Genomic DNA, 12,204 nt, shown 5'->3' on the forward strand with positions numbered 1-12,204 from the left:
CTATCGGTCTCGTGGTCATATTTAGCCTTAGATGGAGTTTACCACCCACTTAGGGCTGCACTCTCAAGCAACCCGACTCTGAGGAGAGATCCTCCCGAAATTGACGGCGGTCGCTACGGGCCTGGCACCCTCTATGGGCTGTGGCCCCGTTCAAGAAGGACTTGGACGCGCCGTACGACTCCGGGATAAACGGATCCTCCCTAACACCACATTTCCGGCGGTTAACCCGCGGGATTCGGTGCTGGGCTTATCCCTGTTCGCTCGCAGCTACTGAGGAATCCTAGTTAGTTTTTTTCCTCCGCTTAGTAATATGCTTAAATTCAGCGGGTAGTCTCACCTGCTCTGAGGTCGATAAAATATTTTTTCAGTTTATTCAACAGCAACGAGTCGACGTACGTAGTCTCGTCCGTCGTTATTTCGAGAGAGAACTACCGAAACGGACAAAAAAGTTCTCGACGTCCTGTAATAATGTGTGTGCGTGTGTACGTACGCTGCTCGACACGATCAGACGTCGTCTTCGATTCATCAAAGATTCTCGGACACGACGATCGTGCGTAACGAGAGCATACACACACACACTACAAGCGTGAACCTGTATATTGCCGTGGCAGCCGCTTTCCCAACAACGGAGACTCGATACGATTTCGTTGTGTACAAACTACGTAACGTTTCTCTCATCTGCGATGAGAAAAAAACGATTCGTCGCTTTCGCACTTTAAGATGCCGCGTCTTTGTCGTCGTCGGCGTCGTCGTCGTCGTCAACGTGTATTTATTTTTGTTACCAAGTGTCATCGCCGCGAAGGCGATAAAATACTTAGATAACGATTATAATAACGAGACGACTCGATAGACGACAAACAACAACAACAACAACACGTCAATCATCCAACACGCTCCGACGTTTTTACAAAATATCAATTTTGAAAAACCGAGCAGTCTTTGAAATTGATACGACCCTCAGCCAGGAGTGGTCCAGGAACAGTATCCGAGGACCGCAATGTGCGTTCGAAATGTCGATGTTCATGTGTCCTGCAGTTCACAAGTTGACGCGCAAATTAGCTGCGTTCTTCATCGACCCACGAGCCAAGTGATTCACCGTTCAGGGTAATCTTTTATTTAGACGTACTCAAAAAAAAATAATTTCAAGAGTTCGACGTCTCGATTCGGCAAGCGTTGAGATTATACCAATGCAACAACGTACATAAATATATATACTTGTTAAAAAAAATAAAAAAAAGAGAAGCGCTCGACGATTTCGTATTCGTACGGCACCACATATTCAGACGAGGCATCGTGTACCGAAATCGCGCACGACTCAATTTTTATATTCGTCGTGTAGAGGACGCGCGTAGTATTTCATTTACCATGCGTTCTAACTGACACGGCCGGGCGAATATCTTTCACAACCATCGGAAATCTCGTTGTGTAATCCGGTAACGTAAAAATTCGTACGAAACGAAACTTTCACGTTTCGACCGCGATTAAACATAATTTCCTACGGAGCGGTTTTTTAACAGTCACACACTCCTAGGTACCCGCGAAGGCGGCGTCGGCATCATCGTCATCGACGGCGAAATGTATCGTCGTATATCGCGTTCGCGTTCGACAAAAGAGCGTACGCTTCACAACACGATCGACGAACAACATTAGCGCCATAATCGACGACAACGACGCGGCAACACAATACGCACAACGTCATATATTATAATTTTCGGTAAAGAAAATTACACGCCTAATTGAAAAACCTCTAAGACGAATTTGTATAGTTCGAGAAGAGGACTACTACTAATCGAAAGGATGATGACGACAGACAACAACGTCGTCGTCGTCGTCAATTTCACCGTCATTCGAAAACGTAGTCCACCGTCGCTCATTTTCTTTTCTATCGAAACGAAAACATAAAGCGACAAATTAGTTCGAATATCGTAGAAGGAAAAAGGAGAGATTTAACTCTTTTCTCGCTTCGCGATATATATATTTGATCAGACATGTCGTATATAGACAATATCACTGTAATGATCCTTCCGCAGGTTCACCTACGGAAACCTTGTTACGACTTTTACTTCCTCTAAATGATCAAGTTTGGTCATCTTTCCGAAACATCGAAGACGCCGAAACGCCATCGCGCTCAGTCCGAAGACCTCACTAAATCATTCAATCGGTAGTAGCGACGGGCGGTGTGTACAAAGGGCAGGGACGTAATCAACGCGAGCTTATGACTCGCGCTTACTGGGAATTCCTCGTTCATGGGGAACAATTGCAAGCCCCAATCCCTAGCACGAAGGAGGTTCAACGGGTTACCCGGCCGCTCGGCCAGGGAGGACACGCTGATTCCTTCAGTGTAGCGCGCGTGCGGCCCAGAACATCTAAGGCATCACAGACCTGTTATTGCTCAATCTCGTGCGGCTAGACGCCGCCTGTCCCTCTAAGAAGAATTGTTTATACGCCGACAGTAAAAACCGCGCACGATAAAGGCCGAAGCCCCATCGGCGGGCCTTTAGGATGTCGGAAAACGCCTAGTTAGTAGGCCAGAGTCTCGTTCGTTATCGGAATTAACCAGACAAATCGCTCCACCAACTAAGAACGGCCATGCACCACCACCCACCGAATCAAGAAAGAGCTCTCAATCTGTCAATCCTTCCGGTGTCCGGGCCTGGTGAGGTTTCCCGTGTTGAGTCAAATTAAGCCGCAGGCTCCACTCCTGGTGGTGCCCTTCCGTCAATTCCTTTAAGTTTCAGCTTTGCAACCATACTTCCCCCGGAACCCAAAAGCTTTGGTTTCCCGGAAGCTGCCCGCCGAGTCATCGGAGGAACGTCGGCGGATCGCTAGCTGGCATCGTTTATGGTTAGAACTAGGGCGGTATCTGATCGCCTTCGAACCTCTAACTTTCGTTCTTGATCAATGAAAGCGTTTTTGGCAAATGCTTTCGCTTCTGTCCGTCTTGCGACGATCCAAGAATTTCACCTCTAACGTCGCAATACGAATGCCCCCATCCGTTCCTATTAATCATTACCTCGGGGTTCCGAAAACCAACAAAATAGAACCGAGGTCCTATTCCATTATTCCATGCACACAGTATTCAGGCGAAGTTTTAGCCTGCTTTAAGCACTCTAATTTGTTCAAAGTAAACGTGCCGGCCCACCTCGACACTCAATGAAGAGCACCGCGGCGGGATTGAGTTGGGCCGCCCTTGCGAGCTAAGCCCACCGGCAGGACGTCCCGCGGCACACCAGTTAACACCGCGGACGATGAACCGAAGGCGCGGGACACAGATTCGACTACGAGCTTTTTAACCGCAACAACTTTAATATACGCTATTGGAGCTGGAATTACCGCGGCTGCTGGCACCAGACTTGCCCTCCAATTGATCCTCGTTAAAGGGTTTAGAGTGTACTCATTCCGATTACGGGGCCTCGGATGAGTCCCGTATCGTTATTTTTCGTCACTACCTCCCCGTGCCGGGAGTGGGTAATTTGCGCGCCTGCTGCCTTCCTTGGATGTGGTAGCCGTTTCTCAGGCTCCCTCTCCGGAATCGAACCCTGATTCCCCGTTACCCGTTACAACCATGGTAGGCGCAGAACCTACCATCGACAGTTGATAAGGCAGACATTTGAAAGATGCGTCGCCGGTGCGAGACCGTGCGATCAGCATAAAGTTATTCAGAGTCACCAAGGTGTACGATGACGAGCGAACCCGCCACCGATTGGTTTTGATCTAATAAAAGCGCTCCTTCCGTCTCCGGTCGGAACTCTGTTTGCATGTATTAGCTCTAGAATTACCACAGTTATCCAAGTAAATGTGGGTACGATCTAAGGAACCATAACTGATTTAATGAGCCTTTCGCGGTTTCACCTTAATTTGGCTTGTACTGAGACATGCATGGCTTAATCTTTGAGACAAGCATATGACTACTGGCAGGATCAACCAGGGAGCTGACGTTCTATCGTAGAACTAGTTCAGTCTCCATAATATTAAAATAATAATAAATACGGAAACAGATCTATATTCTCTTTTCGTGCGTGTTGTGTGTGCGTTATACGAAATATAAATTTTCGAAACGCCACGCTCAACGAAAAAGTTGTTATATATCTCTATGTGTCTCTGCATTATTTCATTCAAATAAAACCGGACCGACAACAAATCGAACTATAACATTGCTCAAGAAGAAATATTACAACACACGCTCGTCGTACTCGACCTGATGATAATGTTACACAAACCACCGGCGTACACGTACGTATGGTAATTTTTCGAAATACAATATATAATAGACGATATATACGTCGACCGGCACAAAACTTCGAACATTCTCTCGACCCTTCGCTAGATTGAAAGCGACTCGGTGTTCTCGAAAGATTCGTTCCGAAATTATATTTATTCTCGCTCGGACAGAGGAGAGCTGTCGCATATTTTGTGTAATAACAAAATTTTTGTTATTTTTTGGTTGATCGCATAGGGACCGCTTACGTAGAAACGCTCGCTAAATCCGCGATCTCGCAGTGTCTGACGGTTTCGGTTGGGTAGAAGCAGAAGATATACTACTACGAACTATCCACACCACCGTGGGCGAAGCCCGCACTCGACACGATATCGAATTAATGTTATTATTCAGCAGAAAAACGAATATCGTGTGATTTGGTTATCGGTGACCACGGTACCGACAGCGCTCGAGCAAGCGTCTGCCGATACTATAGAGGAAGCGTTTTCGATCCGTTTCGAAACGTACCTATCCCCCTATAGCGGCGTTTCGAGCACATCGCCCGTTTTCCGTTAACGCTGACGGGACCCTACGCGACTTTCGGTTTTTTCCACTTTTCGTATAGTCCTAGTCAATATAATTTATATCCGTCGATATGATATTGTATCAGACATGAATACGCATATCGATCGATATATTAAAATATTATAGGATAACGTTCTGACAACAGGACGTCTCGATTACAATGTTTATCGGAAAGTGTAGTGAAAATTTGTGTAAGGCCTATACCGCTTTCTCGCCATTACAACATATGAGTTGAGACGGTGAGACGATACTTGAATTAATGGGAGCAAACAGAATTTCGGAAGCGTGATAAAAAATTTTCAAAGAGAAATTTTGGCGAAAATTTCACTATACTTTCCGATATTTTCACCACACTTTCCGTTATTTTCACCACACTTTCCGTTCATGATTATTTTCGCCAAAATTTCCGTCTGAAATTTTTTCTTCACGCTTCCGAAATTCTGCTCGCACCCAGAAGGCAGAGGTAAACTTTCATTACACTTTCCGTTATATTTATGTTTTTCACTACACTTTCCGATACTTTTATATTTTCACCACACTTTCCGTTCATGATTTATTTTCGCCAAAATTTCCATCTGAAATGTTTTCTTCACGCTTCCGAAATTCTGCTGCTCCCAGAAGGCAGAGGTAAACTTTCATTACACTTTCCGTTATATTTATGTTTTCACTACACTTTCCGTTATCTTTTATATTTTCACCACACTTTCCGTTCATGATTATTTTCGCCAAAACTTCCATCTGAAATATTTTCTTCACGCTTCCGAAATTCTGCTGCTCCCAGAAGGCAGAGGTAAACTTTCATTACACTTTCCGTTATATTTATGTTTTCACTACACTTTCCGTTATATTTATGTTTTCACTACACTTTCCGTTATCTTTTATATTTTCACCACACTTTCCGTTCACGATTATTTTCGCCAAAGTTTCCATCTGAAATATTTTCTTCACGCTTCCGAAATTCTGCTCGCTCCCAGAAGGCAGAGGTAAACTTTCATTACACTTTCCGTTATATTTATGTTTTCACTACACTTTCCGTTATCTTTTATATTTTCACTACACTTTCCGTTCGGGTTATTTCGCCAAAGTTTCCATCTGAAATATTTTCTTCACGCTTCCGAAATTCTGCTCGCTCCCAGAAGGCAGAGGTAAACTTTCATTACACTTTCCGTTATATTTATGTTTTCACTACACTTTCCGTTATCTTTTATATTTTCACTACACTTTCCGTTCGGGTTATTTCGCCAAAATTTCCATTCAAATTTTTATTTCACGCTTCCGATATTCTGCTTGCTCGCGGAAGGCAGAGGTAAACGTTCACTACACTTTCCGTTATCTTTTATATTTTCACTACACTTTCCGTTATCTTTTATATTTTCACTACACTTTCCGTTCGGGTTATTTCGCCAAAATTTCCAATTCAAATTTTTATTTCACGCTTCCGATATTCTGCTTGCTACCGGAGGGCAGAGGTCGATTAAGTTTGACGATAGTCGTGTCACTAAGTGTTCTGGCGATGTTCTAAATTTACTGTAGTCTCTGGAGATACCCTACATTTTGTTTTATAAAAGAGAAGACATTAGTAGATCAAGATGTTCACATGATGTGGTGCTTGCTGCTGCTGCAGGTTTTTCCGGGTTTTCCTGCAGCTGAAAAAGCAAATGCGCCACTGGAATCATCAATGAAGTCGCCCCTCCGGAGCGTCAATTAAATTTTGTTGTTTCATAATTTCATGATTTGTATTACTTTCTTGACCTGAGACTTACTTCAAAAATATAAAAAATACACACGAATTCATTTCATAAGCTTTTGTGGTTCTGAAAAGAACCTTTTTTTTATGGAAACGGTAAGGACAATACAGGGGGAGGCATTAAATTCAACCGCCAAATCCGTACAAGGTTCGACCTTGCCTTTTCAGGGCGTATACAACATCCATGGCTGTGACGGTTTTGCGTTTCGCATGTTCGGTATATGTTACGGCATCTCTGATAACATTTTCGAGAAATACTTTGAGTACTCCACGAGTTTCTTCGTATATCAAACCCGAAATACGTTTAACACCACCTCGACGGGCTAATCTTCTAATGGCAGGTTTCGTTATTCCTTGGATATTATCACGCAATACTTTACGATGACGTTTCGCTCCTCCTTTTCCTAAACCTTTACCTCCCTTGCCACGACCAGTCATTTCGAATGTTAAGAATAAATTATATACTGCACGATACGAATGAAATACTGTTAGTGATACTAACGACAGACTTCGACTAAAGTTCTACACCGAACTCGGTCGGGTTTTGTTAAATTTCATGACTCCGCCCACAACTGGAAATCGGACCAATGGCGTCTCGTCTAGATGGTATATAATAGTTGGCGTGTATAAGCCGACTCAGTTCATATGTTGTCCGTCTATCGTTCGGTATACATTTCGTTCGTTACAATTCGCAATAGGTTTTGAAAATGGCTCGTACCAAGCAGACCGCTCGTAAATCGACTGGAGGTAAAGCTCCGAGAAAACAATTAGCTACTAAAGCAGCTCGCAAAAGTGCACCGGCTACGGGAGGTGTTAAAAAACCTCATCGTTACAGACCCGGTACTGTTGCTCTCCGAGAAATTCGACGTTATCAGAAGAGTACTGAATTGTTGATTAGGAAATTACCCTTTCAACGTTTAGTTCGAGAAATCGCTCAAGATTTCAAAACCGATTTACGATTCCAAAGTTCAGCCGTCATGGCTTTGCAAGAAGCTAGCGAGGCGTATTTGGTAGGACTCTTCGAAGATACGAATTTGTGCGCCATTCACGCCAAGCGCGTTACCATTATGCCCAAAGACATTCAGTTAGCAAGGAGAATACGCGGAGAACGAGCTTAATTTCATATATATATATCCCAATATATATTGAAAATATATACAAAAAAAAGGTTCTTTTCAGAACCACAAAATGCAATTGATGAAAGAATTCGTTTATCGATAGATATGAATGAATGAATGAATGAATGTATGATATTTTCAATAACTCGCATCACGTAAATATTAAATCACGGGTGTTTGCAGAACATGTTCAGTATGATCCAAATATGGATTATAATACTGAAATTTTTTACTTTCCGAAACGAATCTTTCGAAAAGATCATTTTTAGAAACGGCTGAGATAAATAACGAAAAACAAGCGATCACTGAATGAAAGATCGCTCATAACATCACCATCTTTTCGTAAATTTCCTCTGATTCATATTTTTGAATACCTGGCATAAATCTCGAGTGACTTTTTGTAATATACCCTATACCAAAAATGAATCGTTCTCGAGATATTCGATCGTTTATACAGAAAAAGTAGGTATTATTCGGTTCTCGAGCCATTTCCCTATAAAATTGAAAACAAGTCTCATAGAATACATAAGCTATTATTGATTCATCAAAATATTACATTCCGTCGTCTTGTAGGAGGAGTAACATTTCCAAAATGATGAACGAGGTATTTGGAGTCGATGAGTAATTCTGAAGATATAAAAATCAGTGATTTCTCAAATGGAACACCCTTAGTTTGGAAATCTCGAAATGATTTTGACTCATTTTCCTGAAACGATCCCAATATCAGAAAATAAGTCAACTGTTCACAAGACATATTTCAATGAAATAGAAAGACAGAGCAATATTTTTTAATTTTTACTCTTTTACGAAATTATTCGATTCATATCAATTCGATAGTCGGCGGCGGCGGCGGAAGAAATATTATTTATCTATTTTTTTTCTGTTTATAGGGATAGGCTAGGTAGGTAGTTCTGACTATTTATTTATATATTTGTTGGACAGTTGAATTATATACGAATTCTTGTAAAAAAAATTGTGGCCCTGAAAAGGGCCATTTGTTTTCTTAGACTTCGTCGCCGGAGAGAGAAGTCAACTGATAGAAGAATTTACTTCTTCTTTTTTGGAGAGGCAGCTTTTTTGGCTTTCGGAGAAGATGCCGATGCAGGGGTCGCTTTCGCGGTTTTCGGTTTGGGTGCTTTCGGCTTTTTTGTTGGTCCTTTGTTAGTTTTCTTTGCTTTCGAAGGAGACTTGGTTTTACTAGCAGAAGTCGCGGACGAAACCTTAGAAGCGACGGTCTTTTTATCCTCGGCAGTTACCTTTTTAGGCTTGGCTGCGGCAGCCGCTTTCTTTTCCGGAGAGGCTTTCTTACCTTTCGGTGATGCAGCAGCCTTCTTGCCGGTTTTAGCTTTTTCACCAGCTACGCGTTTAACGGGAGTTTTTTTGGCCTTCGCACCGGCCGTACCGGACGTTTTCTTTTCGGTAGCCGACGGTTTTGCCGAACCAGAAGATGCCGATGCCAATTTGAACGACCCCGATGCACCTTTTCCTTTAGTTTGTACTAATGATCCGGAAGCAACCGCAGATTTAAGATATTTCTTGATGAAAGGTGCCACTTTTTCTGCGTCAGCCTTATAATTCGCCGCAATATATTTTTTTATGGCTTGTAAAGAGGAACCACCCCGTTCCTTCAATCCTTTAATAGCGTTATTAACCATTTCCGACGTAGGTGGGTGAGAAGGTTTACTTCTTGGATTTTTAACTTTCTTTTCTTTCTTCGCAGTAGACTGTGCCTGCGGCGACGAAGATGAATTAGCCGAAGCCGAAGAATTCTGATTTTCTATGTCTGCCATAGTAAAAAAACAACTGACAATATATTCTCGGAAGATAGATGCTACACTCGTTAGGCGTCTAGAGAGAATGATGTAGTCCTCTGGTGTTCCGTTTGTTTAAATATTCTGGGTCGAAGCACAGGCGGACGGGAGACTGAACGCTCGACATTCTCGTTAGACACGATATTGACGGCTTCCATTCTGCTGTCGAAATGTTCGCATCAACTTCTTTACGAAATCAATGCCGGTTTCCTATTTAGACTTCGACTAGCACAATAACGTGGATAGATTCTACGTATTCCGAAAATATTTTCTGATAAGAAAAAGCTAATATTAAACCTCGACAACTCACAGTAAATTACAATGAAATATGAAGTATTGATGATTTTGACGTAACTCCAGACAATTCCTTTCCGAAAATACTCGTAATCGATGATCTGGAAGGAACCTTCGAATAAATATCATAGGCGCGACTGTCTATAGAAACATGATACATTAGCCGATAATACTCGATAAATACACGAGTGAATAGGGGCATCGAAGAGACCTCGTGTCTACCTTCATACACGACTATAACCAAGAACCGACGCTTCTAATAGCATCAACATTTTCAAAAATTATCCCTATAAAAGTGTTCGATGAAAACGGCATTCGAATAATAACGAACGTTATTAATGTTATATTCGATAAGATATAATCATCGTAATATACTTTCAATAAAAAGGTCGATACTACAACACGAACGAACGAACGAACGACGATACTGTGAGCTCTATCTATAACGGAGTAATACACACCCACCCCCACCCGAAATATATAAATCGTCAATGTTATAGTCGAAATCAGAAATGCTAATCATAAACGTTTTTAGACAACATATTAGCACGTAAATAAAAAACACGTTAAAAAATAACATAAGTAATAGAGTACATGACTAGTATAACAGTAACGAACGTTAACTTTTTAGGTTGATAGGTAGGTAAGCACCATCTAAATATAGGTGGCAAAATTATTTATTATCATCGCGCGTTTCACGAAAGGAGGTAACAATGTACTGATAACAAGGCAACCCAACCGAGTGAGACCTAGCGCCCTAGCAAAAATAAATTATCATTCAGCGTCGAAACGATATTGTAAGAATTCTTTCATAAATATTTTGTGGTTCTGAAAAGAACCGTTTTTTTTTAAGAATGTATATCGTAGACCGGAATAAGTAAATTATTTCGAACTGGTATATTTCGTAACTGCTTTGGTGCCTTCGCTGACGGCGTGCTTCGCCAATTCACCAGGAAGTAACAGACGTACTGCAGTCTGAATTTCTCTGCTCGTAATAGTCGATCGCTTGTTATAATGAGCAAGACGGGAGGCTTCCGCTGCGATACGCTCAAATATATCATTTACGAAACTGTTCATGATGCTCATCGCTTTACTGGATATTCCGGTATCGGGATGGACTTGTTTCAATACTTTGTAGATATAAATTGCGTAACTTTCCTTCCTCCTCCTCTTCTTTTTCTTATCGGTCTTCGATATATTCTTTTGGGCCTTTCCGGCCTTCTTCGCAGCCTTTCCACTAGCTTTGGGTGGCATTCTGAAAATTTAATTTCGTCAATATCAAACAAACAAGTACTATCGTGCAGGTTTGCTTTCGACTCAATGTAAAAGACGCCACTCTGTCGTCACTATTTCAGATAGTAACTGGAACTCTAGTAGGCTCCGCCCACCGGAAAGTTGAGCGTTCGAGAACGCCCATTGGTCGGTAGGACGGTATTAATACAGGTCGATTCTATATAGAAATCATTGTATAGAAAGCTACTGTTAGAGCAACATCGAATAATTCTCAGTGAATTCTTTAAATTTATCCGATATATAATACTAATCTACGATTCGACATGTCTGGACGTGGAAAAGGAGGTAAAGTTAAGGGAAAGGCAAAGTCCCGTTCCAGTCGGGCTGGACTCCAATTCCCAGTAGGACGTATTCATCGACTCCTTCGTAAGGGAAATTATGCCGAACGAGTTGGTGCCGGCGCCCCGGTTTACTTAGCCGCAGTAATGGAATATTTGGCAGCTGAAGTCTTGGAATTGGCCGGTAATGCGGCTCGCGATAACAAAAAAACCCGTATCATTCCTAGACATTTACAGCTGGCCATTCGAAACGACGAAGAACTCAATAAATTGTTATCAGGAGTAACCATTGCTCAAGGTGGTGTTTTGCCCAATATTCAGGCGGTTTTGTTACCGAAAAAAACCGAAAAGAAGGCATAAGTACACATTTCCTGAGAGAGGAAAGCGACAAATAAAATATCGGCCCTTATCAGGGCCACAACGATTTTCTCTAATGAATTCGACAATTGCATATATTTTTTTTTTTTTCTTGTCATCGCTTTTCGATACAATTGTTGACGCAGCACGATATGCGATTGTTTCTTTCTTGCTTGCGCATATTTACGTATACATGTATACATGATTAATAATATTATTATTGTTCAACTTCTTATTTTCGTGCCGAAACAAGTGATTTCTATTTGCTGAAATCAAATATCAGAATGTCTGTACGTTTATTCGTGATGAAAATAAAATGTATGCAGTAATATCAGATTTAGGTATACAAATGAATAAACATAACAATATCCATAGAAATATTATACATTCTTGTTCGTGGAATTACAATATAGACAATCATGAGTAAATTGGAATGAATAAATGAAAAAAAAAAAAATATACCTAATTAAATTATATAGCATAGATGAATGCATACATACATTTCAATATCTGCAGAAATGAA

At 41.5% G+C, this 12,204-nt stretch overlaps 4 protein-coding genes and 2 non-coding genes across 6 annotated transcripts; 2 read left to right on the top strand and 4 right to left on the bottom strand.

Moving 5' to 3' along the window:
* Positions 1 to 951: 951 nt before the first annotated feature.
* On the bottom strand, positions 952 to 1,107 carry LOC141484551 (5.8S ribosomal RNA). Its single transcript, XR_012466682.1, has one exon. It is a non-coding gene; the product is annotated as a 5.8S ribosomal RNA (ribosomal RNA).
* A 906-nt stretch (positions 1,108 to 2,013) lies between these two features.
* Positions 2,014 to 3,931, bottom strand: LOC141484553 (small subunit ribosomal RNA). Its single transcript, XR_012466684.1, has one exon. It is a non-coding gene; the product is annotated as a small subunit ribosomal RNA (ribosomal RNA).
* Positions 3,932 to 6,656: 2,725 nt separating this feature from the next.
* On the bottom strand, positions 6,657 to 6,968 carry LOC141484540 (histone H4). Its single transcript, XM_074179515.1, has one exon. The coding sequence runs from the start codon at positions 6,966 to 6,968 to the stop codon at positions 6,657 to 6,659; it is 312 nt and encodes a 103-aa protein (XP_074035616.1).
* A 269-nt stretch (positions 6,969 to 7,237) lies between these two features.
* LOC141484541 (histone H3) lies at positions 7,238 to 7,648 on the top strand. Its single transcript, XM_074179516.1, has one exon. It carries the CDS (start codon positions 7,238 to 7,240, stop codon positions 7,646 to 7,648), a length of 411 nt encoding a protein of 136 aa, XP_074035617.1.
* Positions 7,649 to 10,635: 2,987 nt separating this feature from the next.
* LOC141484547 (histone H2B) lies at positions 10,636 to 11,313 on the bottom strand. The gene has a single exon (XM_074179523.1). The coding sequence runs from the start codon at positions 11,005 to 11,007 to the stop codon at positions 10,636 to 10,638; it is 372 nt and encodes a 123-aa protein (XP_074035624.1). The 5' UTR covers positions 11,008 to 11,313.
* On the top strand, positions 11,310 to 11,684 carry LOC141484546 (histone H2A). Its single transcript, XM_074179522.1, has one exon. The coding sequence runs from the start codon at positions 11,310 to 11,312 to the stop codon at positions 11,682 to 11,684; it is 375 nt and encodes a 124-aa protein (XP_074035623.1).
* The last annotated feature ends 520 nt before the right edge of the window (positions 11,685 to 12,204 follow it).

Source organism: Leptinotarsa decemlineata, unplaced genomic scaffold (genome assembly GCF_025532065.1).
Source record: "Leptinotarsa decemlineata unplaced genomic scaffold, Ldec_3_MD MMD2_tig00005981, whole genome shotgun sequence".
Lineage (NCBI taxonomy): Eukaryota > Metazoa > Arthropoda > Insecta > Coleoptera > Chrysomelidae > Leptinotarsa > Leptinotarsa decemlineata.